General features: G+C 46.0%; 10 protein-coding genes across 10 annotated transcripts; 4 read left to right on the top strand and 6 right to left on the bottom strand.

The window, feature by feature from the left end:
- Window positions 1–309: 309 nt before the first annotated feature.
- On the bottom strand, window positions 310–4,694 carry EDB82DRAFT_537519 (uncharacterized protein). The gene is made up of 4 exons (XM_065609299.1): window positions 4,394–4,694; window positions 1,680–4,341; window positions 1,137–1,625; window positions 310–1,076 (listed from the first exon to the last, which is right to left on the bottom strand). Exons 1-4 carry the CDS (start codon window positions 4,687–4,689, stop codon window positions 402–404), a joined length of 4,122 nt encoding a protein of 1,373 aa, XP_065465105.1. The 5' UTR covers window positions 4,690–4,694; the 3' UTR covers window positions 310–401.
- A 639-nt stretch (window positions 4,695–5,333) lies between these two features.
- On the top strand, window positions 5,334–6,566 carry EDB82DRAFT_198776 (uncharacterized protein). Its single transcript, XM_065607192.1, has 2 exons — window positions 5,334–5,412; window positions 5,460–6,566. The coding sequence occupies exon 2, from the start codon at window positions 5,501–5,503 to the stop codon at window positions 6,509–6,511; it is 1,011 nt and encodes a 336-aa protein (XP_065465104.1). The 5' UTR covers window positions 5,334–5,412; window positions 5,460–5,500; the 3' UTR covers window positions 6,512–6,566.
- Window positions 6,567–7,430: 864 nt separating this feature from the next.
- EDB82DRAFT_502253 (uncharacterized protein) lies at window positions 7,431–8,335 on the top strand. Its single transcript, XM_065608668.1, has 2 exons — window positions 7,431–7,548; window positions 7,599–8,335. Exons 1-2 carry the CDS (start codon window positions 7,522–7,524, stop codon window positions 8,322–8,324), a joined length of 753 nt encoding a protein of 250 aa, XP_065465103.1. The 5' UTR covers window positions 7,431–7,521; the 3' UTR covers window positions 8,325–8,335.
- Window positions 8,336–8,552: 217 nt separating this feature from the next.
- EDB82DRAFT_576069 (transferase family-domain-containing protein) lies at window positions 8,553–10,261 on the bottom strand (the record flags this gene model as incomplete). Its single annotated transcript, XM_025736445.2, has 4 exons — window positions 9,965–10,261; window positions 9,833–9,899; window positions 9,697–9,770; window positions 8,553–9,639 (listed from the first exon to the last, which is right to left on the bottom strand). The coding sequence occupies exons 1-4, from the start codon at window positions 10,147–10,149 to the stop codon at window positions 8,553–8,555; spliced, it is 1,413 nt and encodes a 470-aa protein (XP_025587051.2). The 5' UTR covers window positions 10,150–10,261.
- Window positions 10,262–10,694: 433 nt separating this feature from the next.
- Window positions 10,695–13,242, top strand: EDB82DRAFT_556937 (heterokaryon incompatibility protein-domain-containing protein; the record flags this gene model as incomplete). Its single annotated transcript, XM_065609684.1, has 3 exons — window positions 10,695–11,164; window positions 11,218–13,166; window positions 13,219–13,242. The coding sequence occupies exons 1-3, from the start codon at window positions 10,747–10,749 to the stop codon at window positions 13,240–13,242; spliced, it is 2,391 nt and encodes a 796-aa protein (XP_065465102.1). The 5' UTR covers window positions 10,695–10,746.
- A 275-nt stretch (window positions 13,243–13,517) lies between these two features.
- On the bottom strand, window positions 13,518–15,165 carry EDB82DRAFT_537515 (uncharacterized protein). The gene is made up of 4 exons (XM_025736443.2): window positions 14,721–15,165; window positions 13,930–14,670; window positions 13,778–13,851; window positions 13,518–13,728 (listed from the first exon to the last, which is right to left on the bottom strand). The coding sequence occupies exons 1-4, from the start codon at window positions 14,883–14,885 to the stop codon at window positions 13,668–13,670; spliced, it is 1,041 nt and encodes a 346-aa protein (XP_025587049.2). The 5' UTR covers window positions 14,886–15,165; the 3' UTR covers window positions 13,518–13,667.
- A 335-nt stretch (window positions 15,166–15,500) lies between these two features.
- Window positions 15,501–16,988, bottom strand: EDB82DRAFT_502247 (uncharacterized protein). The gene is made up of 2 exons (XM_025736441.2): window positions 16,798–16,988; window positions 15,501–16,722 (listed from the first exon to the last, which is right to left on the bottom strand). The coding sequence occupies exons 1-2, from the start codon at window positions 16,876–16,878 to the stop codon at window positions 15,694–15,696; spliced, it is 1,110 nt and encodes a 369-aa protein (XP_025587048.2). The 5' UTR covers window positions 16,879–16,988; the 3' UTR covers window positions 15,501–15,693.
- A 1,316-nt stretch (window positions 16,989–18,304) lies between these two features.
- On the bottom strand, window positions 18,305–21,790 carry EDB82DRAFT_537513 (uncharacterized protein; the record flags this gene model as incomplete). Its single annotated transcript, XM_065609298.1, has 3 exons — window positions 21,317–21,790; window positions 20,428–21,260; window positions 18,305–20,373 (listed from the first exon to the last, which is right to left on the bottom strand). The coding sequence occupies exons 1-3, from the start codon at window positions 21,739–21,741 to the stop codon at window positions 18,305–18,307; spliced, it is 3,327 nt and encodes a 1,108-aa protein (XP_065465101.1). The 5' UTR covers window positions 21,742–21,790.
- Window positions 21,791–21,940: 150 nt separating this feature from the next.
- On the top strand, window positions 21,941–23,942 carry EDB82DRAFT_198743 (uncharacterized protein). Its single transcript, XM_025736439.2, has one exon. The coding sequence runs from the start codon at window positions 22,080–22,082 to the stop codon at window positions 23,883–23,885; it is 1,806 nt and encodes a 601-aa protein (XP_025587046.2). The 5' UTR covers window positions 21,941–22,079; the 3' UTR covers window positions 23,886–23,942.
- Window positions 23,943–24,855, bottom strand: EDB82DRAFT_198744 (bacteriocin-protection, YdeI or OmpD-associated-domain-containing protein). The gene has a single exon (XM_025736438.2). It carries the CDS (start codon window positions 24,656–24,658, stop codon window positions 23,999–24,001), a length of 660 nt encoding a protein of 219 aa, XP_025587045.2. The 5' UTR covers window positions 24,659–24,855; the 3' UTR covers window positions 23,943–23,998.
- Window positions 24,856–24,972: the final 117 nt, after the last annotated feature.

Genomic DNA, 24,972 nt, shown 5'->3' with positions numbered 1-24,972 from the left:
GTGCTGCGCGCGAAGTGGGACAGGCACCACAGGGTAGGCTCGGGAAACGATGGGATTACCGGGCGCGAGAATACCGAGTTTTGCTCTGTGATGCCCTTTATCATCGAAATGCCATGAATACTAGGGTCATTACATTTTGGATAGAGATGCCAATATTAGGCCTTGCAGAGCTATGTACTAGTTCCACTAGTAATCCGCCTCTGACTAGATACAAAACATAGGTAGGTGTAAGATCAGTGAACCTTGATTACTTTTTATCGACCTGAATGAGACTTTGATGTTGCTCACATGGGTTCTAGCTCAGCGGCGTATAAATAATGCCTTGCAATTAATATGCCTCTGTTATATCTAAAAGTAATAATTAAAAAGATACTTAATGTCCCCTTCATATACTTAGCCTCTTAATCAACAACGTCCTCATCTAACACCTCCCTCACACTACTCAGTACCCTATCTACAGCCTCCTCAAACGCCAATGTGTCACCATCCAGAAGTATGAAACTGACCTCAACTCTGTTTCTATTATTCAACAGCTCCTGATGCGTCACCATGGCGTCCACCTTTACAGTCGCACGAAGTAACTTTTTCAACTTGAGTTGGCAATAAAAGACTCGAGCTTGGGGTGGGCCTTCAGTCGAATTGATCCGACTGTCGGAGATGATTAGAGAATCTCTTATCATGTCCGCCGACTCTTGTGAACTAGAAGCTCTCGTGATGAAAATGCTAGTCATGCGTCTCTTGAGAAGCAACGGTGCCAAGAACAACTGCATATCTTGCTGGAAGTCTTTGACAGTATTTTCGCTCTCCAAGGTGACCAGTAAACGCACCTCACTTGGCGTCTGCGTGAAGGAAGACAGACGCAGAATCTCATCATTATAGTATCCATTATAAAAGGTTTGTCCTGGCTCGTCGGTGGCTTCAGCAGTATACTTGATACCGAGGCATTTGAGGGAGACCTTGATGTCCTTCAGTGCTTCACGTGCGGACTTCAAGCTAACAAAGGTTATTGCAGATGTCCCGGTTGGCGAATCAATGTCGTCAGAGCTGTCAGAGTCGTATGGAAGGTATGAGTTATACTGCGAAACAGTATTTAGTATAATTACCCAAAGCGAAGGATCTTACTTGTTAATACTTACTGCAGATGCTGGAGTCTTTGATTCAGAACTTGTCGCTGCGCTTGATGGAGGAAGACTGCAGGTGCATCCTTTGATATCACATGTTGGTGTTGTTGCTTTCGGCGTAGTTTTGGGTTTATCGACCGTAGACTTGGGTAAACCGCATTTACAGCCCTCAATATCACAGGTCGACTTCGATTCTTTGCTTACAGGCTTGAGTTTGCCTGTAGATTCGGGTTTGGAGGTTTTGGATTTTTGAAGACTGCAATTGCAGCCTTCAATATCACAAGTTGACGCTGTTGCTTTGCCTGTAGGCTCGGGTTTGCTTGCAGGCTTGGGTGTGTTGATGCTGGATTTGGGGAGACCGCAATTGCAATTTTCAACATCGCATGTAGCTCCTGAACCTCCAACCGCCGATTTGCCATATACTCCCGTGGTCTTGTTGACTGTCGGCGAGAGGTATCCAATATAGTCATCCGAGTCCGAGTCTGATAGGTCATACAAAGGGGCCTTCAAGTAATCCATTAGCTGTTAAGGTTTGATACACCATATGCCGTTACTCACTGTGTAAGAAGTCTTTGACTTTGAATTCGTAGAGTAGTCACGATCTGGGATGGTGTATGTTAAGTCCGAACTTTTAGCTTTGAGTCCATCATTGGGCTTAGAAATGCCAAGAGCTTCTTCCGCTTTCTTGAGCAACACTATTGTGCCTGATATGCTGGAATCGTCAGAGGGTAACTCAGACCTCTGGGACTGCAACAGTGCTTGAAGAGTTGAGCGTGCTTCCTCAAAGTCCTTTTGATCGAGATGGAGTTTTGCAAGATCGTGTCTCGCCTCAAACAAGTCAGACGCCTTTGTTTCTTTTCTGGGACGCGAAAGGAGGTTTTTGAGGGTTGAGGTTGCTAAACGAGTCTCACCGAGACCCTTTTGCACTTGAGCTAGCAGTATCGTTGCGGAAATCTGGCTCTGCTCTGCGTTGCCGGCGTTTGCTAGAGCGATGGAGCGTTGTACAAGGTTCTCGGCCTCCTTGAAATTCTCTTTCTCAACCAGGACCTTGGCTGAATAGTAAAGAACCTCAAACCGATCATGATTTGATTCGAGAGTGTCGTATTCCCGGCTTTGCAGAGCTTTCTTCAATGCTGTTTCAGCCCCTTCCAGGTTAGATTCGTAATAATGCTGAATCCCGATAGATAGCAGAATCTGCGGACGAGTCAAATCGTACTTTTCCATATCTGGATAGTCATGCTGATCGATTTCATCAAGCAACTGCTCGAGAACTCGAATAGATTGATCATACAAGTCTTGGCCTTGAAGAGAGCAGGCAAGAAGTTGTCGGGCTCGAAGTGATTGAAGCTGGACGTCCTTATCGTCTAGTACGCTATGCTGTAGCATCCCGAGAGCCCGACGGGCTACGCGCTCAGCTTCGGTATTATCTTCTAGCTCGCAGTAGGCCTCGACAAGTTGAAGCAATGCCTCACAGTGGATCTTCTTGCCACATCCTGTTACCGTCTCAAGGGAGCTCAAGATTTTTAGCAAAAGATCTTTGGCCTCTGACCATTCATCCTCTTCACCAAGAACCTTGGCTAGCAACAGTTGGCATTCGACGGTGGATTGACTGTATGGTCCCTGAACGCCAAGCATACGCTTCAGGAGGTCTCTCAGAAGAGGTTTTACTTCTAAGGATTGTTCCGATCGCCATAAGAACTTCAAAAGGCCAAGGTTGTAACCAAGAGTAGTTTCCGAACGATCACCAAAAGTTCCCGTTGCGAGATTGAGAATTTTGCGATGCCATCCTTCAGCCCGAGATAGCTTCCCCCATTTCTCTGCAATCTCGGCCAATGCCACCATGTCTGTCAAAGCTTCCTGGCTGACACGACCAAAAACTTCTTCATGCATTCTCAGTAGCTCGAGCATATAGTGCTCAGCTTCCTCCAATCGTTCGTGGCCACCCATAGCGCACAGAAGACTGACCAACTCTTGGATATGGCCTTGGATATCTTGAACAGGTGCCTGAGCTTGCGCGAAACGGCCGACAATGGCCCTCAGATAGTCTTCTCGGGTATGAACGGGAAACCCAGTCGGGTTGCTATGATGAGTATGGGCAGAACGATCACCTAAGGAGAGGTAAGACGTTTGTCTGGTAAGAGAATTAAGCAAAGGCCCATTAGGACTTTCAAATCCATAGTTGGTCGTTTGCGTAGTTGGCGGCGTAGTATGAAGAGGAGATGTCACTGGTGACGGTGACTGGTTTTGCCAGGGCTTCGGCACATGGGTCCTCGGTCCTCTGGCCTCGAACTGACTATGGTAGCCGCTTTCTGGACCTATTGAGCTAGCCCGAGATTGTAAATATGGCATCATTGGATCGATGACAGGCCCTGAGGGGTATTGTGTTGTACCGGAACTTGGGTGCTGTAGATGATTTCCAATGTCATAGTAGCCCCCGACGAATCTGTCACTTGAGTCTTGGCCAGTCCAGACTTCGGGAGCTGACTGAAGTGACGCTTGAATGAAAAATAAGAGGTCCATATAAGGACCACTCTGGCCTCGGTTCAGCTTGACCATTTGTGAATGATCTGCATTTACTTGGACTGCTTCACTCAAGTCACTAGCGTGCAGGCAGGCAGATTCCTTTGTCACCCATAAGGCATCATCATCAGCTACTCTTGACCACTGGCCATTGACATCTTTGACCTTGGGTGTGTGTACTGTTTCATAGAAGGCGTAGATTTTGGTGGCACGCGAAACCTTGTCAAATCTGTTTCTCATGCTTGCAATGGTTGAGGAATGTGGATGCAGGTCGTTGATGAGATGTTGATTAGGTTGACCTCTGACCAAAGTTTCGAGACTGTTATCATTTAGTCCCAGATGAGGCGTACCAAAGAAGATGATTGCTCGCACGGATAGCCGTCTTACAACATCCGGCCCACTGTCGCTGAGCGCCTGTTTGATGATGAGGCCTCCAAGGCTATGTCCAATAAAGATGATTTGCCGATTCTCAAGTCGTTGCTGCTTTCGAAGATTCATCAACCTTCGCATGAATGTTCCACTATAGTCAAGTAATGAACTTATGTTTCGTGATCCTTGAAGTTTGGACTCGTATCCGTAAGTTAAAATACGTGCGCGCCCGTCGAGGTCAGCTGGAAGATAGTCCAGAAGGAAACTCTCGCCCCTGGCATTCATCCATGATCCGATAGCATGGCCAGCTAATCCAGTGACGGCAATGATGCTGAACTTGGTGAGAAACATTGACGGAAACTTTAGTTAAAAACATGACTAACTCTGCAGCTACCGGCTGTTTCGGTTCATTGAGGGTTGTGAAGCCTTCAAATGTTTTGTCGAGTACGTAGCCATGATGGTCAAGGCGCGGCTCGCCTTGTACATGGAAGTCAACTATGGCAGTGTAATCTGTGTCGTTAAAGCCGGTATCACTCGGAGCCAGCAATCGAACAGTGATATGCGGTTTATCGTCTGAATGAAAAAGATTCTTAACCTGTTCTGGGGTCCTGTGCTCGATTTTTAGATTCTCAATTCGGTAACATATAGGCTTATTTCGGGGTATTCTAGTGTCTGACATTTTGGGTTCAGCAGGGTTGAACATAAACAGGAAATAAGAACAAAACGACCGGTGGGGAGACACTAAATAAACGGAGGATAAGCAAGACCTCGAGCTGACTAGGCTGCTATGTTCTAAAACGCGAATTATTGTGCAATATCCAATCGGATATACTTTCCGCATGCTCCATAACTTTCCGGAATAAACGAGCTGGAAGAGGCAGCTACATTCAATTTCGCACCGGCATTTTCGCAGGTGATCAGATTTCTCACACACTTCATAATTTTGGCAGTGTCCGTATCTGTGTTGCTGTAGATAATATCAACATTTATTTCCTCTAATCTTTATCGATTAGATAGTTCTTAGAAACTACTTATTGTTAGTACAGTTAGTTCCCTGCCTATTTAATAGCTAATGGCAAATTAACAGTTATGCTGACCGATCTAGAAGTCTTCGTCCTACAGCCTGCCTATACTGAACACCTGGTTGTAACTTCTTCCAGTAGTACTCTGACGTGGATACCCTGTTCATCATCCCTTCTAGGACAAATCTCATGCGGTAATAAGCACTAGCTTTCAGCCGCAATCCTTTGGCAATTCCAAAGATTCAATGAAAGCGCCAGTGGGCCAGTTAAAAACGGTCTTTCTTCATAGTTCTTAGATACCGCATGATCAAACGGAAATTCCCTAGTTTTAAATCCTTGCAGTCAAAGCAATGTGAGACTGTAACATTAGAACTGGCAGGGTATATGTGACAGCACTCTGAATTCATAAAGCTGAAACTCTTTCTAGTCAAATATTCGACAATATTTAGTTGTTCTGCTCACTCGACCATGGCGTTTCGTGTCCTTCCTCCAGAATTTTACAGCCCGAATAGCTCAACTTTGTCTCTCCTTGACGATGACGAGATGATGCTGTTTTTCCCGGCAACCTGTCATGCGCAGAATTCAGATTTGACAACGCCAAGTCGTCAGCCAGAGGAGTTTGTAGCTAAGGAGTTGGATCTGCGTCGACTCACAGAAGTTTCAGGCTGGTTGTGGTTCGCCGGCCGACTAGAGCCACCCCGCCCATTACATTTACAGCTTTTGCTGGGTCGGGCAATCACATGTACCGAGCAAATGGACTTGCATCTCATCTGGTCTACTGGTCGAATATTCATCAAGCCTATCCCTCGATTCCTGCTTAACCGACATATGTGGGGTCAATATCTTAGTTGCAAGGCAGGATGCAGTCGCGACAGTTTGGAACATAATACCCCTTGTTCTCCTCAGTGTGGTCGTCAAACGCTTCGGAAGAACGCACACGGTTTCCTTTTCTCTTGGGCAGCGCTGGTACGCTACGAAAGCGACTTTTGGATAGCCAAAGAGAAACATTTAATACCGAATGAGGTTGAATGGCCACAATGGGTAAAGTTCGTTGAGAGTTTGAATCTGGAACATATTTACCCGCACGTCAGCCCGCGGTTTTACCATGGAGAACTCCGCCTAAGTCGCCTAGATCTGATATACCGCTTTTGGTACACCCCTCTCAATGGTTATCTGTCGCGTTGGAACCAATATGCTACCATGCTTCGGGAGAACTTCGACTGGCTAGCCGTGGTTGTGGTGTACGTTGTTGTTATACTAACGGCCATGCAAGTTGGTCTTGCTACGGAAACTCTTGCTCATAATGAAGCATTCGTGGCTGTCTCATACCAGTTTTCAATATTCTCAATATTTGTACCAATTGCCTTCACTATCCTACTCCTAATGGTTTTCTGCTTCGTCTTTAGCTATGGCTGTATCGATACGATACAAGTAAGGAACAAGAGGCTTCGACATATACTGCAACAATCTTTAGAGTAGCTACAAATAACCTACTTCAGTCGAAGCGATGCCCTTCTTTGTCTTTCATAAATACACCATCTATATAATTGACAAAAATAGACTTCAGTCAGTTTTATTATCGATGGTTTACTTCGGAAAACCAAGCCGGGGATGTGGAAATTGCAGGTGAGTTTCATGCTGGCCACGTTCACATATCCATCATGTTCTGACAGAAGATATCTAGAAAGTTGCATACAAAGGTATAATAAGTACTACAAGTCCTGAGCCGTACCAATGGCGCTAAAAGTTCACAGTGCGATGAAGGGCAGCCGGCATGTTCACGTTGTGTTAAGTCAGCCAAGACTTGTGATGGTTACCGAGATCAATCGCAACTCATATTCCGAGACGAAACTGCTAAAACGATAGGAAAGGACAGTCAGAAAAAGGTCCTCAAACATGCTCAATCAACTCGGGCTGTTTCGTCTTTTACCTCACTTGGAGGATTCTCAGCACCATTTTCCAATTGGCACACAAGCATCCCACGCACATTATGCACCTCCAAAGAGGATATTGCCATAAGTCATTTCTATAATAGCACAGCCGACAATTTACCAAACGGAGATCCCACAAGACATCTCCATCAGCAACTCCCGTCTCTTTACTTTCGAAGTCAACAAGGTTCTGTTTTACGTTTAGCTGTAGAGGCCACATCATATGCCTGTGCAACTAAACTCATACCCCAAGCGATCCAGCTATCTAGCAAGTGTTATATCAAGGCCTTAACTGCGCTTCGAACGGCTATCCAGGACCCCAACCTGCGTTTCTCCGACGAAACGCTGTATGGTGTACTGCTTCTATGTGGCTTTGAGGTTAGTAGGCTGGATTGGAGTTGAAATCACGGCTGTCTTGAGAATGGATGTTAACGAATTTTCAAGGCGAAGACGAAGCAACCAAGTGTGAGGTCAGCCCGGGGGTCTCATGTGGACAGAGCCGCTGCTCTCATCAAGGCTCGCGGAATCAGTGACCTAGACTCTTCATTGTTCACTGACATGTTTTGCTTTGTCCGCAAAAGCGTAGTAAGAGTCTCAAATCTCTTTTATTAACGGAAAAGTAATAACATTAGCAGGTTCTAGGTCAAATACAGATCTCAAAGCCTGTTGATAAGGTTTTCCTTAAACAAATCATGTCCTCTTATGAGGACAATGAAGATCGACTGGTTTCAATAGCAGCCAGAGTGCCACAACTGCAGTATACAAGTTGGCAGCTTGAAACAGCAAAAGATATCAATACGACTGAAGCCGAGCAGTTAATATCCGATGTGAATGAGCTAGACCTAGAGCTATCCATCTGGGTAACCAGCATGTCAACGAAATGGTCTTATGCCACTGCGGTTAACATAAATAATCACGCCAGGATAGATTATACTCCGCGTGTCATTCACAGATATACAGATCGCTATACTACTCGCGTCTGGAACCTCTATCGAGTATCGAGGCTCATCGTTCAGTCCGTTCTACCTAGTACCATTGTTTGCCTGTCAGCTTCGACCAAACGGCCATCCGACGAGGATCGAAGAAATCGGATCAAGAGAGTGATCATGGGGCTGGTAGATGACATATGCGCCAGCGTACCGTATCTTCTAGGGCATGACTTGTCAAATATGAGCCTTGCTGTCAATAATAACGATGGAAGACGGATTCACGATCATGGCACTTCAATCGCTACCGCAACGAGTGGAACGGATGTACCGGTTGGTGGATTCTCCCTGATATGGCCATTGAGTGTTGCTTGCAGTGCGTTGGCTGTTCTTGCCGCACAGACGGAATGGATGCAAAGGCGAGCCTCTTACTAGCACTATCCTGTCCGGAAAGCCTAATGAATTCCGTTTCGACTGCGTTTAAATATGGGGGGGGGACCTGAGGGAGCTAAGAGGTAGCCAAAGGCTTGTTTGGACCTTCAATCGAAGCACATATAAAGAATGCAATTGCATTGTCATTGATCCATACACGTATATCATTACATGTAGAAATAATTATCCAAGCAAAATGCCAGAAGATCTAAACAAAAAAGAAAGGTTAACTTAGAAATTGACAGCCTCAGCAAAGCTCTTGTCGTCGATCATCTTCTCCATGGCCTCCGTCTTCAATGCAATAACAACTTCCAAACTCCCATCTCTCAGTCTGGGCAGTATTGTGATTGCTCCATCTGCACCTTCACCTGGAACTCTAAACGCATCCAACATTCCCATCGCGCCCCAGACATTGCCATACACTCCAAGGTCAGTCCAAGACGATTCAACAACATCAGGCCCTAGAAAACCATGGAAAGCGAGTTTAAAATCCGTGGGGTTGGTCCGAGAATTTAGAAGCCCAATAGTCGCAGACACTCGACCTGGATTGTTAAACGCCGCCAACGATTTTCGGATGATTGCTGCAACTCGAGGGAGACTGGCATCTGACGTGATAGCTGATACTGGAAGCTTCTCAGTCACACAAGGCATTGATGCATTTCCGAGATAAGATGGTGGTAGCGGAGGGCTCATACGACTGCGAACATTAACGGCGAGACACAGTGCCGACATGTCCGCATCGCCAGGAGGATTAGCGAAAACCCCAGATTTTAGCCGGGCCAAGGTCATATGTTGCCAGATAAAGGCAAGCAGGGCGTCGTGGGTAGAGAATGCCTCTGCAGTTTCTTTGAGATTCTTCAATGATTCGGATAAGAAATGGAAAAGGCGAGAAGAGAGGGGAGGCATCTCAAAATTAGGACTGATGTGGTTGCTCCCTGAAGGAGTAGGCATGAGCTGGTAACCATAAGAGTCGCCTGACTCAGTGTCAAGATTGCCTTCCATAAGAGGATAACGATCGTTCGACTGCTTATCGAATGGTGCGAAGGACTTAATACCGTCGCTGACAGCAGCAGTGTTGTGAGCCCAAGTGCTGACGATGGTATCCAAAGCAGAGGCGTCGCAGGCCGAGTGATGAACACCGACTGTTAGTAGAAGCCCGCCTTCCACAAAGTTGGCCTGGGTCGCAAATACAGGTTGTATGGCCCCTTGTGGCATGACGTCTATAGGGCCAAGCTGTGCTGTTGAGAGGGCAGACAGCGGGAAGTTTTGCTCTTTCAGCTCTGCATATGAGGACATGACTCCGGTAAGATCGTTATAGCTAAAGAGTCCGTTAGTGGAAGGGAAGGGACTAGTAGGTGCAACAGAGAATACATACGGAAACAACAGAGAGCCCGATGATTCAACAATCTGGATCCTTCCGTTATCAGGATCTTGTCCGTCCTCTGGACCCTGTATGGTACAAGCTACAGTCAGTAGCTGCAAGTATAACAGCTGTCAGGATGAGGACTTACGATGGTGCCGGAGATCCAGGGAATCGACACAACGGTGTGCGCTAGTCCTTGTTTGAGTTTCTTGTACCTGAGAAATTGTTAACCTTTGACCATTCCATTCAGTCACAAGCTATCTTGAGAGGCTGCACTAACACTTGCAACTTATCAGACCCTGGCAGCAACGGGAAGCAGAGAACCCAGCGTGCTCCATAGAGCCTGGGTAAGTTCATATCCAAAGGCGTTAGCTTTTGTTGGGCCGAGGGTTGATGCAAGCCATAATCTTCCACTCTGACAAAATTGTTAGCCTGAGGCTGTTTGGTGTTGCAGGATGGATTCATAATTGGCGGAGAGGATCAGATCGAATGAACATCTATGAAGAACGTGTCAATGGCAGTAAAATTAGGCGCGAGAGTGTTTTAAATAGGGCGCTTTTTGTCATTCATCGTATTCGGGGTCTTGACTCTAAGTTATCCTTGGAATGGTATTATGTACGCTGGTGACATACCATTAGCCATCTCAACACATACCATATTAGGTTAGTATCTTTGTTTTCCCAGGGGTCTAGAATCTACCAGGATAAGTCTAACTGGGTCAACACTAATTGGATAGATTATTCAGGGAGGTATTATTTTATAGTCAGTATTAACCTCGTCAGCATTACCCTTCTTCATATTAGAGGTGTCTCTGTATAGCATATATGCACTACTGACTAGCGACAGAATAAAACGATAACGTTGGGTCTCCAAGATATGCAAAAAGTGTATAAAAAGGCACTAGGTAGAATAGAGTAAGAGACTCCACACTTTTGAAATTCCACTGAGGCAATTTCCATCTTACGAATCTTACATGTCAAAGCTAATCAATCCCCAATCCTGCAAGCTATAAAAAAAACTGTGCCAGCTGTCTTTTGATACCGCTTGTATTTGTATTTAAAGATGAGTCTATGCCAAGTCTGTCGTGGAGTCTTGCCCTCCATCCCATTGACAGATGGCAACCGGGCTCAAGGCTCAGTCGCAGCGTTTCTGTCAGATCCTGTATATCGGTCTGGAGGCCTATTTGAAGATCAATGGACTTTGCGTGGTGATTTCCCAGTGCATAAGTCGTGGGAATCGTTGAAGAGATCGATAAGCCATGACTGTCCTCTCTGCTGGACTATCTGGCGATGCATCCGATCGTCACCAATCGCGTCCCCAAATGATGAAGAAATCGCGGAATTTAAAACTGAGATAGTAACACTGAGTTATGAACCTGATAATTCTGCGTACACAGTAGATATGTGTCTCATGGGACTTGGTTTAAAGACGAAAGAATTAAAACTAGCTATCTGGAAGACCACAGAGAAGTGGTATCTGGGTAAGTTCTCAAACAAGACTTTTCCATCTATCGTGCTTACAGGTTGCAAACAGACACCGAGAGAGCATTACCCTTGGTCGATCAACATACATCTGAGTCGGTTTCTAAACTCGCAAATCAGTGGATTAGGACTTGTGAAGCTAACCACTCCGAATGTTTAAAGGAAGCTTCACCACCACGGAGTGCAAGAATGCCAACTCGACTGTTGGATCTGGGACACAGTAGCTCAGATACATGGCGTATCCACGAGAACCCCTGTCATGTCCCCTATATCGCACTTTCCCACCGATGGTCTTCCGAGACACCCACATTACTTATGCGCAATTACTATCTCTACTCGGATTCTCAGCCCGATAGTGTTCTACCACAAAATTACAAAGACATTGTCTCTATCTGTCGTTCTATGGATGTACGATATCTCTGGATCGACTCCCTCTGCATTATACAAGACGACGGTGGTTTGGAATTCCGCCGGGAAGCCCCATTAATGACGGATATCTATCAATATGCTTTCCTCACATTGACAATTTGCTGGGACTCTCCAGGTCTCAGTATTCTTCGCAAGTGTCAGCCTCGTAGCATACCTCGTCAAAAGCCCGCTGCTTCGTACACTCAACAAGATTCTATATCCCAGATAGACGAGTATGTATTTGTTGAGCACAGAGATGCGTTGGACGTACAGGTCGACGTGGATTGTGCACCTCTCAACAGACGTGCGTGGGTCCTGCAAGAACGCTGTCTCTCGAGGCGTTTACTCCACCTCGGTAACGAGCAAGTCTATTGGGAATGTAACGGATATACTGGCAGTGAAATATCTCCCACTGCGTACTCTCCTGCATACAAGAGGACCGAGACAGAACGTCAGTCTATGGCTGACCTGACAGGACCGGACAGAGATACTAATTGGAGTTGGGTACTTTCGAAATATACTGGATACGATTTGACCTTTGAACGAGATAGGCTTGTAGCCATAGCGGGGCTTGCTAAGCTTATTGCCAGAAAGACTGGTGATACTTATCTTGCTGGCATATGGCTCGAGTCTTGGATGCAAGACCTCTTGTGGGAACCTGCCAATGGTCCTGACTCCAAGCTGGTACTACAGGATGAAGATCACTCTTTGATGAATCAATTTTCACGGCCCTCTTGGTCATGGTTAGCATTCCCCGGATCAGTCATGCCAGGTCGAATGATTAAGAAGGGGCCCAAGATCTCACTTGCAGATCCTAACTCATTTAAGTCGAAGGAATTCCAACCATTAGCCCTGCTGAGCCAAACCATCATCACTCCCCCAGGAAGTGACCCTTTTGCTTCTTTTGACCGAGCAATCCTGAGAATCAGATGTCTGCTTTTACCAGTGAGACTTACTATCGCTCCACAATACGAAGGTCCGCAATGGTACTTCCGACACGACCTTGACTTTACGGTTCCTGCAACTGGTATAAACTGTATGGAATTACGAGCATGTGAGCCATACATCAAGTGGGGTTCTGCATTTCGATTTCACTTCAGCAAGCCATTTATATCGTCTGCGCAGCACTTTCTTCTTCCAATATACGAATATTATTACAGGCGGGACCTGTATGAGCCAGGCCATAAATTAATTATGGTTTATGGCCTCGTTGTAAAGGAAGCTCCGTCTGAGAATACCAGAGAATTCATCAGAGTCGGTACATGGCAAGACAGTCATCATGATCCGTCTCAGCTCAGCCCTATGATCAGTAACACGATTGTTGAACGAGGCATCGGAAGGAATTCCGCTCTGGGAGATGAAAGCCTAACAGCCAATGAGCGCTTGTTTGACTCCAAGCTTGGTGAATATGCAATTCATAATGTTGCTTCAAAGGTATTGCTTCCTCTGCAAGCTGCGGATAGACGATCGAGGAATAGATCGAACACTGAAGAGCTCAACGAGACATTCGTCAGGAAGCGGAAAACGCATAAAACGGTTGAGTGTTCATTACTTCCACATTTCAATACAGCAGAGTGGGATACCATATCTCTGGTATGATTGATTATCATGTACCTGTAGATAGAAATATCTATGACATATCCAGCAATTGCAGTGGATGTTCTGCTGAAAGTACTAACTAAGCCCTAGCCCACTGTGATAGTATTGATAAATCATTTTTAGCCTCTGATAGATACGGTATTTGTTGCACCAAGACACTAGTGGACTGAATATTTTTCCAGCTGCACATGACTTGTTATATTCATATCATCAATAACGTCATACCATCTTGCCTTAGTAGACGCAACCTTTATCCACACATATCAGGCCCAAATTCAACGCTGCCTAGATAACTTATTGCGGAAAGAATTATTTTATGATTATGATCAAAATAGAAACGGATTTGTTACTGTAGCTCAATGATGTTTCAGCATTACTAACTATAGTGTCGTTACGTTTGCACTCCTAAGGTAGCTAAGGATCCGATCTGAAGACACAGGCATGAACAGCAGGGAAACCGAAGATGATGGACCCTCCCTTCCCCAACCTAACAATCTATTCAATGCTAATAGCAACTTTTCCAAAATGCTTCTGGTCAGACATGTACTGGTAGGCTCTGTAGTGCATGTCAGTAAATAGAGTCTTGCAAAATGGAATCGACATACTCTTTCAGGTCTTCGAGCTTGAAGACACGTTGGTCGAGGACGGGCTTTATGTTGAAAGCCTCAATGGCCCGGATCTATGTATGTTAGTAATGTTTCATCAATCCTGAAAATAGCAAAAGCCAAGGGAGTCAGTCCGGTTCTGTAGTACATACCATTGCTTCGAATTGTTCTCGGCTCCCGACAACAATTCCCCTGACAATTGCCATGCTGGACAAAATTTGGGGAAAGCTCGGTCCAGTCTCTCCGTGTCCGCCGATCCAGCCAATGATAGTAACAAGGCCACCAATGGCTACGGCCTTCAGACTCTCCGTCACAGTTGTCGCACCTCCAACCTCGATGACATGGTCGACACCAACACCTCCTGTAATCCTCTTGGCTTCTTCGCCCCAGTTCGCAGTCTCTTTGTAATTGATGACATGATCTGCTCCAAGATTCTTCAGCATTTCAGCCTTGGCCGCAGAAGAAGTCGTAGCAATGACTCGAGCCCCTGCCGCCTTTGCAAACTGCAGGCCAGAGATGCTCACACCTCCCGTGCCCTGTGTCAAGACCCAGTCGCCAGGAAGGACGGCTTTAAGCCCGTAGAGAGCATTCCAAGCCGTCAGAGCACTGCAAGACAATGTTCCGGCCTCGAGGTAGCTGAGGTTCTTTGGCATATCTACCAATCCATTCTCGTTGAAAATGCCGTACTGTCGCAGAGTGCCATCAATGGTTCCACCTAAGCCTGTTCCCAAGACCTTTGGGGTCAACGGCCCACCGTAGTGTGATTGGTTGAACAGTGTTACCACTTTGGAACCTGTCTCGAAGCGGGTAACCTTAGATCCCACTGCAACGACCTCTCCAGCTCCGTCGGAACCTGGAATGATATCTGGCTTCACGCCGAAAGGATAGGTTCCCTGAGAGAGTTATTGGATGATTGTTTAGATGTATAGGAAAATGTTCTTACCATAGCAATCATGATGTCGCGGAAGTTGAGAGACGCCGCATGGAACTTGACTAATACTTCGTTATCGGAGAGCTCAGGGAGGACAAGCTTGTCGTCAAGCTTGAGGCAGTCAAGGCTGCCCTTGCCCTCAACGCTCCAGGCTTTGGTAATTCTTGGTGTAGACATGATGGTAATGTTGAACTGGTGTTGAATTCGGAATCTGGATGGAAGACTAGTGAAGAGACTGGATCAACTTGATGATTGAAAGAATAGTCAATACTTGGACAGATAAACTGAACCTTTATATAAGGTGACAGTCCTTCTCCGATCTTCCCTTGATTATAAACACATTTGTCTCAGTATCTGCATTTTGGTATCAATCGTGCTACCAGGTGACGAAAACCTAGCTCAAGGTCCCTTGCTGTTTCCTTTGGTTCAGTGTTGCTGACCTATCATGGAGAGTTGCAATTGGAGGGCAGGGGTGTCATGTATAGATTGTGGATCACTGGCCGTATTAATACGGCGTGTTACGCTAGGCTGCATCCTTGGCTTGAGCTAACACCAATTTTGACAGGGGTCTTCTCAAAGTCTAATAGCTCTGGTCAGGCAGTTTTATCACGAAAGATAAGGCTCTAAGAGTAACCTTATTCTTATTTATTATAAAATTAATACCTACTAAGCAGCCTACTTATTATAAGAGACTGTATTAATTATTAAAATACTACTATAATAGGGTAAATTCTCTAAAGAGAAAAAGGTAAGTTATATGATTTTGTAGGCTAGTTAAAGGAAGGTTGTGTAGGTTATGTAAGTTTTCGGTTACTCTAACTGAGTAAAAATCAAGTAACCACATGGGAGCTAACACTAATGATTCCAGAGCAGGGGCACATGCATTTACGGAAATGGTAATCTTGATAGGACACTCAATACTTGGAAGAATGAGTGTCTGCAGTACGTGAAACCAGCTAATACGACGTGAATGAGACATTCTCTATTATACACATTGATACCCTACATCGCTGTAAGTTTCTAATCCAAAGATAATATTAGCTGGCCACTTCATCGATTCTTCCCATTCCTCTCCAAGAACCTCCATGATATATCCTAAGAGCCCGCTTGGCCAATCTCTAAGGCACCAGTGCTCCTTATAGAAGCTCATTAGAACAGTAAAATGAGCCAAAATGACGAGTGCCACGGGATGCCGCGCTGAACATAAATCTAGAAAGACACGATCTATCTCAAGTCCCCAACCCCAAATCACCTTGCCCGGTTCAGGGTCTCCGACGTTGTCCGAGAGCATTGCAATGCGGCGGAACAGTACTTGAACGGCGTGAAGGCATGCTGTCTTTTGTTCCCCCACACACCAACGGTCTATGCATTCCCGGAGAGATGCAAGCTGTGGATACCTTACTTCGAGATCCCTTTGAGTATTTTGGCGATTGGCCACAAATTTTGTAAGAAGCCACGATTGTGAGACGACTATAGGGGCGAAGTTCTGCTGTACAAACATCAAGGTAGAGCGGCTAAATTGAAGTGCCTTTAACAGCTCCTCGACAGGGTCGAATTGTGCCAAAGACCGGACTCCGGGGGGGCGAAACATAGGTTCCGCTACCGCATACATTGAAGTGAAAGCTGAAAATCCCAGCAGGGCTTGTTGGTGCGTCTGATCCTGGGACTCGAAGTGCGGCCTGGCTCGGACAATTGCGGCCTGCTGGTGTGCAACGGCTCTAGCGTACCACTTAGCCTGGGACTTATCTTCACTGTAGAGCTGAAGGGCAGTAAGACCCAGAACACTGTTCAGCAAATAATGGTGAGAGAAGCCCAGACGGACGAGGCTGTACTGCAGTTGCTTCGTGGTCTCCGACAAGTCCCCTGTTATGGGATATCGATGCCAGTGCTCCAGTAGCTCCAAATCCGCGAGACTATCCTCGTTGAGCGGCATCCTAGTCAGGGCAGGTGATGAGAAGCTACACAGCAGATTGGCCCGCTCGCACTGAAAGCATTGTGGATGGACCTCATTACACTAGAAAATTTAGCTCTAGGGTTTGTCTCAACATAACGTGTAGCAGGGGCAGAACAAGGAGGGTGGTCACCGTACCTTAGCATGCCTCTCCTTGCATTGAATACAGCCTTCCCTAGACTTCCTGTGCACCTTGCGCCTTCTGATCATATTTGTCATGAGTCGGTCTGGTGGGATAAGCTGCGTGTCGCCCGGGGAGAGTAGCCGAAGACAATGGAAGAGTCGAAGACGATCTGGATGGGGCACCGTATAGATACGGCGATAATAAGTGCAGGCTTGTTTAATATATGGTTAGTCTGAAACTAGCGCGCTGAGGGGCTGGACTGCTTACCAATCAAAAGTTTAAATACATATTCGGCTGTATAAGTACTAGCACCCGGCCAAGGTAAATCCACGTCAGTAATGTCTCCAGTAAATTGGATTGTAACCCTGCTGGCTGTAGCTATGATTAAAATTAATAACATAACTGATGTGAAAGCAAGTCTCCTGAAGTTTCCAGGGCTTAGTGGACCGTCGGAGCATAAACTGTCGGCAATGCTGTCCTTATATCTTCGCAACTTTATGCTATTCTTTTGTGTTTATTTAATATTGTGCTTAATTTCAGACTCAGATACAATCATATATCAAGAGTCTGTTTTACTATATGAGGTAGGGAGGCCATTGGTCGCAGGGACACATTCAATTCCTCAGCTTAACAAAAACCAGTTACTTGTTAAGGTTCTTCTCGCTAGCTGTAAGCTTAGAAAATAGTTCAAATGCAGAGGATAAGAGAAATAAAACGAATTAACTTCTAGTAAATTCTCATAACTAGAAAACCTATAACACTGACATTATAATTACAGCTTCGAGATAGACGCATTTTGCTGGCTATGATCGGTTGGTATTATACATCATGACTGGCTCATCTTGTAACATAAAATCGGTAACCATGTTGGAGAACAACTTTATGTTCGACTGGTAAATTCATGCGGCTAAAGGCGAGAAAGCAGGAGATAATGGATAGGATACATGAAAAGCGCGAGATCGGAAAGTGTATGACCGCGAGACCCCTGGTGCAATATGCACGATCTACACGGTGTCAACCATAGACAGAGGCAATATCGGGTAGTAGTATCAGAAGATCCCTCGTTGCCGATTAATCCTGCTAATCTTCGATGTTGAGGCCTGAGTGCTGGAGGTTTGCTTACTTATGAGGTAGTAATATCCTTCCATTGCATAATACCGCTCGGCGTATACACATAAAATGCTAGGATCTGTGTCAACTCGATCCGACAGTTACAGTCTGCAAGGTTTTACAATTATACTTCGTACAGCACCTTCAGATCGCCCAGACCCTCACCAATATCAGTTTCACCCCCAGTATATTTAATAGTTTAGCATTGTGGTTACAAGATTTAAGACTTCTTCACTCTTGGTCACATCGCAGCTCATGTCAGCAGGCCAGTAGCATCTCATAGCGATCGGCAATGTGCTTCAGAGCCAGGACTTGTGATCTTAGTCAAACCTAGGGTGTCTAAGATGTCAAGATGGGCATAGGGATTTTTGAAAATAGTTTTTATTTGGTCTCATGACAAATAGCTAATTTTTAAAGTAAGGATTGCAAGTTGTTATAAAATTTACGTGTACTCTCCAATTCTCTCCATATCTCCTGAGACTGTTCAGACCCATCTTCAAATTCGTACGATCCAAGTATATCTTTTCCGACTAAAGACCTTCGGACATATCTTGGATCAATCTCCGTAACAAGTGACTTCTCTTTTGTTAAGGAGATAACTCGATCATAGCAGTCTACAAAGTCTGCAAAATCTCGCAAGTTCCTTTCCTGCGCATCTATTATGTCGACTACCCCTCGAAATGGTTGTTCATCAATGACCTGAAAACACTTCAAGCTGTGTTCATCCTGGGGGAGGGCAAGTACTCTTAAAGAGATCATTGGATCCTCGATCTTGCTCCGAATGAACTGAACTTGACCCTTAATTTTGGCTTCATCTTTCTGCGGTAAGAACCATAGCATTAAATCCAGCAGGTAAGCCACATTCGCTGAAAAGATAGATGAGATATAAGCCCCACGATCAAGATTTTTGTAGATATTGAGACTGAATTCGAAGTACGATGGTTCTCCTTGTGAAGTATAATACCCTCTCCGTAATAAAAGTCCATGGAGACCGACGCTTGGACATTTCTGTAGCATATCTGCAGCGATTTCCACGACATGGGTCGGTGTTGTCCGTTCTTCGCTACCATTCTGCCACATGACCCATTGTGTATGATGGAGAAAGTCCCACAGAGCGTTTGTCCGCTTTCCATATTGATGATCTGAAACAGATTGCTCATCTGAAACAATGTGAAACATTGTGTATGACAAGACAGTGGTTGGATCAGCACCTTGTAAAAGAAGCATCCGCAGCCCGGACACTGGTACAGCGCTTCTCTCATCCCAACTTATATCATGCCATGGAATGTTTTGGAGAACGCTGGTCGCTGTGTTCGAATTCATGTCTTGCACCTCGAAATCGAAGATTGCTCCGAGTGTTGCCGTTTCTGAGGCAAACGGAGCCGGTGGCCATCGGTGATAGTGATAGTTAACCATAATCCCATTCACATGGAATGACCTTATTGTCATCCACAGATCCTTCACTTTCTCTTTATCGCTTTCGGAGCCTTGGAGGCTTAACAATCTCGGCAACATTTCAACTATCCTCATAGAGGGGTAACAGCCACCAAATGCATGATACAATATCCGTAGCAGGCATAAAAGACCGTTAAACATCAGCACTTCCACCTCACAATCTGTCATTTCGCTATAACTGAGTATCTTTCGACCTGCCTCTGTATTTATGAGGAAGTCATAGGCTGTGCGATGGACGAACTCAATTCTGCGAGTCATCTTTGACACTGGATTGTGGAAGTATGAGAGATGCGGAGAGGGGTAAACTTCAAGAAGGCCGGCGCAATTTGTGAGAATGGTATTCTCTACAGATTCGCAAGGAGCGTTCAACATATCATAATCAACTTCTTCGGTGACCGTAGTCAGTATCCTTCCAACATCTGGCCGACTTGCACACGCCATCCTTAGGACAGTGAGTTGGCTTGACTTGTTAAGTCCAGGGCATAAAGCATATGCTCTTTTGGTCTTGATGGATTGAAATCCGACCATAAAGCGCATATATCTGGCTGCTGAGTTTCGATAAACAGGCTCATCCTCACCCAATCTCTTCCACATATCGTAGTACACGTCCTCGAGTTTCTCCGGAAGTTGTTCTAATCGGGAGATTAGCAATTCCTCCGAGTCTTTGTTTTTGATACCCCGTATGATACTCTGCGTGGCGAGACAGATCCAGAGGAATACTCCCCCTGCCTTGTCCAGAAGCGTGCGGATCAAGAATGAAGAGAAGTCTGGGCTGAATGTGCGCTTTCCATCGAATTGGCGGAGTCTCCCCTGGATCCAATTTTTCATATCCGGTGCCGTCAAGTCGTGCAACTTGAGATTGGGCACTGTGTCCAGCTCTTCCTTCAACCACGGCTCTGGTCGACTGGTGACACAAACCTTGACATTTGTGAACCGTTTGAAATCTGAGAGTATTTGCATAATAGCCTCTTGTCCACAGTCGCCAACAAATTCATCAAGGCCGTCAATAAAGATGCACAAGTGCTCTTAGTCTGTTGCCAGCTCCAAGGCTTTCAGTAAAAGGCTTCTCAACTCCGGACCTGACCAGTCGTGATAAGATTGTTTCGATTTCGAAGTTGGAAAGGCATCCATTGTGTTGCTAGTAACCTCGTCCTTATCTTCCAACAGTTGATGTAATAAAGAACAGTAGAGGCCCTTTATGTCGTTCTGCAAGGATGTTCCGAGCTTCCAGAAGAAGTGCGATAGAATTGTGGTACTGGGATTCCACTGGTTTAATAATCTTTGGGTTACCTTCTTACTTGCGATGTACTTAACAAGAGTACTTTTGCCGGATCCTGGTTTGCCTTGAATCCAAAACAGTCGCCCATCTGATTGGAGCCAATCCGCAAAGCTGTGCCAAAGTCGATCTATCTCCTCAAGACAGTCCTCGGAGTGGGCCTCGAAAGGTCTTTCGGAAAATTCCTCGGACGAGTCATCGGGAGGGCTTTCGGAAGAGTCCTCGCAACTCGCTGTGGACTCGATAGTCCTAGAGGGACTTCCTATCTTGCCTTGGGCCGTCTTCTCGAATGACTCCAGTATCCTGTCAAAACAGGCATCTTCTGGATCAGTAATGGCGTTCATTCGCTCCTTCATCTCATTAAACCTGAAGCTTTCAAGAAGGCGCTGGCGCTGAGATGACATGGCCTTTCTCATTTCCAGTTCCTCAGCTTGTGTCGTGATATGAGCATTCATAGAGTCCACAGTTCGGTTAGCTTCATCAGTGACGTACTCTCGGGTTTTTTGCCCCTCGTCTTGCACAAGATGCTCCATCTTTTTGTGACCTTCTGCAATACGCGAGATGAACGCCTTCAAGGCCTGGTCGAGATTGTTGAACTCTTGACGCTGTTGTAGGAGGCCAGCTTGGTTTTGGTCGCTATGATCATTTATATCAGCATTATGTAGACAATGTTGAGTCCAGGGAAGACTAACCAAACACGTGTGACCAATAAAGTCTGCATAGTATCTGCGTATCGACGCAGATTGTTATCAAGATCGTTCATCTTGTTCTTCTTGCGCCAAGACTCAAATACACCACGCACTGCAACTACCATATTTCCTTTGCCTTTTTTGTGAAGTTCAGTGATGTTTTCTACTTCAGACGAAAGTTTTGTTGCTATTGACGTGCATTTCTCGGCAACATCAATCAGACATTTCTCATGTGGCGTAGCTGCTGCCTTACAAAAGGCCTTGACGCGATCTGCCGCCTGGATCATGGCCGATGCATTTTCCTCAAGTACAGAGTCAGGCGTTTTCTGGCCGCGGTATATGTCTCTGCAAAAGAGGGTTGTTTCATGAGCGAAGCTAATAGTCTGGAAGACAGCACACGCCATCCCCAATGCCTCAAAGCCTGACATGTTGTGTGATGCTGGACTGGCTGGTCAGAGGATGTTCGCAGAATAAAGTAAACTATGGCCTATAAGAGTAGATTTGTACCATTTTTTGTAATTGGTTCGGAAGTGCAAATAACTAACGGTACGATGCGACAGGCAGTTATGATTAGGTACTAAGGTACCTGCGTAGATGCCCAAGTTGAGTTTATTCCCCAAGTTATCTCCGCTACGGTGCATGACCACGTGACCTCGCGTGCACGTGCTTTCATCTCATCCTGCCTCCAAATCTCATCAAAGCTTCTTTGTCAAGTTCATCACGCCCTTCACAATTCTTTTTGGTTTCCTCCCGCGTCGTGCGCAAAATGTCGAGCATGGCCGAATCTCAATCTGATCAAAGCGAAAATGAAAGACCAGACGATAGATCTCAAAGCGAAGATGATTCAAGCGACAACAACGACTCCAGCGACGAAAGCTCCGATGATTCAGACGGCGGAGGACTGCTCGACACTATGGCCGCTGACGGCAGCGATTCGGAATCCAGTGACGACGAAGATGAGTACCAGAGTCACTTCAAATCAGCTTCAACCGACCATTACTTTCCGCAATTTTGTCGGCTACCCATAGAGTTACGCCATCGCATCTGGGAATTATTCTGTCCCGAACTGCGCGCTCGCTATCGCGTGCTCGACTTCGTTATTTCATGGGGAACCACAAGGCATCCTGAGTCAGATAGTGCTGTCGTATGGACCGTTCGTGATGGCCTTGCGCTCGAGGACCAAACGAAACATTTGCGCGCAGTCTTTGCAGTCCACCGAGAATCTCGCGCCTTCGCGAAAAACGCTTTTCCCAACTCCCTCAGCATAGATGCAGGCTCTGGAGACGCTACTGTTCCATTTAACCAGAAGTCGGATGTTGTTCTTGTCAACGGCCTCACTCATCCAGGGGGGAAGCAGATTTTTCACTTACCGGGCTTTGCGAGCGAAGTCAAAAACCTTGCGCTTGGCGGGCCTGATATCCTCGATAATCTTCGGAATATCAACACGATCAAACTATTGAAGGACTTTAGCCAGCTCGAATCATTCTATGTCAGCGTTTCCAGCACGGATTGCCAGAGGTCGAGCCTACAGTGGTGCACGTCCGATTTGGTCAACCACTACCGAACGGAAACATACGAAAAACAACCCGGCCTGGGGGAAGATTTGCAGTTCCTATGGTGCTGGCCTGATTTGGAGCGACACCCTGACTTTGCGAAATATCAGATCAACAGAGATACATGGGATGACCTACCAGATCCCCTTGGCAGCATTCTGGAGACAAGAGGGATCAAGGCATGGCCTATGGTTGCTTTTGAGTATGAGCGTGGAATGCGGAGATTCGAGTTGCTACAAACACTCGGGCCTGACTTTGGCGACGACAGCGACAGTTCCGATGAAGAAGACAACGATGACGACGATAATGGGCCGGATTTGGACCAATACGAAAGTGACGGAATTGACGACGACGAGATCATCGAGACTTACGAGGATTCAGATGATGATGGCATCTCATTAGCCAGTGGATCGCCAGCACCTGCTCGACAACTCCACCAGGTTTCCGACGACGAGGACGATGACGATGATGGTGTGGGAGCCAATTTCTCCGAACCAGAACCCGAGCCTGAGTCTGCACCGTTACAGCGTGGTCGGAAACGCCGCGTGGTTTCGGACTCGGATGATGAAGAGGAGGAAGAAGTCCAACCTTCAACAAAACGCGCTAGATTCATAGTGGATTCCGACGATGAAGATGATGAACCGCAAGTGTCTCAACCAGAGCGAAGCCGAAAGCGATCGCGGGCGTTGGTATCTGATGACGAAGATGACGATGATCAAGGCGGCGTCTCAAGACAAGACTCGGACAATAGAGATTCTTCCAGCAGCGAAGAAGAAAGCGAAGACTCAGATGAAGAAGACGCGCCGCCCGCAAAGCTATCTCTAGCAGAGCGTCTGCGTCTCCACCGCGAAGAGAACCCTGTCGACAATGAGGATTCGGATGATACCAGCAGCAGGACTGCAGATGAAGACAGCGAGGAGGATGAAGAGGAGGATGATGAGGAGCGCAATCCATTCATGATGGGTATGGCTGATGAGTCCGATGGCGAAGGAGAAGATTACGACGAGGATGATTACTAATTTTAATATTATCATTCATTTCATTTCACTACTTGAAACCGGTTACAAACAGAAAATCCTCTAAAGCTAGATTTAAATATTTAATACACGATAGAACGTCTTCCAGCGATGGACTACAAACTCTTCTCACTTGCAAGAAGTGTAAGAAACTGCTCAATCCTCTTTGATCTCGTCTCTGGCTTTTTTGCAGTTTCCAACCGCTGAATGAACACGTACTTCTTTGTCTTTCCTAACCCCGCGAAGAAGTCTCCCGCTGCTTTGTTCTCGTCCAACGCTTTTTGAAAATCTTCAGGGACAGTCGCGTTGCTACTTGATGAATACGCCCTCTCCCAACGTCCATCCTCTCTCGCCGCGTCAATTTCAGTTTGTCCAGCAGGTTTCATCTTTCCTTCCGCGATGAGCATATCGACTTTTTTCACGTTGCGCTGCGACCACAGACTTCCTTTTCGACGCGGCGTGAAGCGCTGGATGAAGTGCGTTTCATCAAGGGATTTGCGTTGGCCATCGATCCAGCCGTGACAAAGTGCTGTGTCGAGGGCTTGATCATATGTTATTGAGGGAGTTGGGCAGGATTTCTTTGCGATTTTGAGCCAGAGGCCTGAAGGGTTTGTGAGGTGGTTGTCGGTGAGATAGGATTCCCATTCTTGGGGAGTGGCGAAGAGACGGGTTTCCAACTGTGATGATTGGGTTGAGCGGAGTGGAGGATTGATTGGTGGCGTTGAAAGTAGAACACGGGTCAATCTTTTAGCGGTAGAACGAGTTTGTCGCGACATTTTGGGACTTTGACAATACAAGATGGAGGTAAGATTGTTATAAATGCGCAGGACCGTGTTGTGACTGATGCTGACAGGAATCCTCACCGTGAATAACGCTAAACCAAAACAATTCACGATACATAGCTACAAACAAAGGAAAATGTGGTTTAAATGTACATATAGATATCCTAAGCAGTTTGGAATTATATTTATGATGTTTTTTATTGCAAAAAGACGCGTCTTTCATCTCTTGTAGCAAGTTGTCGCGTCCGAGAATAAAGCTGTAGGGTAAACTGTCGCGTCAGGCTCGGAGAGAACAGCGGATTACAGCA

The sequence above is a fragment of the Fusarium venenatum genome (genome assembly GCF_020744135.1).
Source record: "Fusarium venenatum strain MPI-CAGE-CH-0201 chromosome Unknown EDB82scaffold_2, whole genome shotgun sequence".
In the NCBI taxonomy this organism is placed as follows: Eukaryota; Fungi; Ascomycota; class Sordariomycetes; order Hypocreales; family Nectriaceae; genus Fusarium; species Fusarium venenatum.
Note: the sequence above shows the minus strand (reverse complement) of the source record. Positions and strands in the feature narration are given on the sequence as shown.

What these genes read in the sequence shown, in the direction of transcription:
- EDB82DRAFT_537519 (XM_065609299.1), bottom strand. Translation starts at nt 4,689, where the DNA reads ATGTCAGACACTAGAATACCCCGAAATAAGCCTATATGTTACCGAATT. An exon ending in AGTCAAAGACTTCTTACACA is followed by an intron (nt 1,626 to 1,679) that starts GTGAGTAACGGC and finishes GATTACTTGAAG; the next exon opens with GCCCCTTTGTATGACCTATC. An exon ending in CAAAGACTCCAGCATCTGCA is followed by an intron (nt 1,077 to 1,136) that starts GTAAGTATTAAC and finishes ACTGTTTCGCAG; the next exon opens with TATAACTCATACCTTCCATA.
- EDB82DRAFT_537515 (XM_025736443.2), bottom strand. Translation starts at nt 14,885, where the DNA reads ATGTCTACACCAAGAATTACCAAAGCCTGGAGCGTTGAGGGCAAGGGC. An exon ending in GAGAACAATTCGAAGCAATG is followed by an intron (nt 13,852 to 13,929) that starts GTATGTACTACA and finishes TAACATACATAG; the next exon opens with ATCCGGGCCATTGAGGCTTT. An exon ending in AAGCTCGAAGACCTGAAAGA is followed by an intron (nt 13,729 to 13,777) that starts GTATGTCGATTC and finishes CATGCACTACAG; the next exon opens with AGCCTACCAGTACATGTCTG.
- EDB82DRAFT_502253 (XM_065608668.1), top strand. Translation starts at nt 7,522, where the DNA reads ATGTTTTGCTTTGTCCGCAAAAGCGTA. An exon ending in GCTTTGTCCGCAAAAGCGTA is followed by an intron (nt 7,549 to 7,598) that starts GTAAGAGTCTCA and finishes TAACATTAGCAG; the next exon opens with GTTCTAGGTCAAATACAGAT.
- EDB82DRAFT_198744 (XM_025736438.2), bottom strand. Translation starts at nt 24,658, where the DNA reads ATGTCGCGACAAACTCGTTCTACCGCTAAAAGATTGACCCGTGTTCTA.
- EDB82DRAFT_198776 (XM_065607192.1), top strand. Translation starts at nt 5,501, where the DNA reads ATGGCGTTTCGTGTCCTTCCTCCAGAATTTTACAGCCCGAATAGCTCA.
- EDB82DRAFT_198743 (XM_025736439.2), top strand. Translation starts at nt 22,080, where the DNA reads ATGTCGAGCATGGCCGAATCTCAATCTGATCAAAGCGAAAATGAAAGA.
- EDB82DRAFT_502247 (XM_025736441.2), bottom strand. Translation starts at nt 16,878, where the DNA reads ATGACAAATATGATCAGAAGGCGCAAGGTGCACAGGAAGTCTAGGGAA. An exon ending in GCAAGGAGAGGCATGCTAAG is followed by an intron (nt 16,723 to 16,797) that starts GTACGGTGACCA and finishes TAAATTTTCTAG; the next exon opens with TGTAATGAGGTCCATCCACA.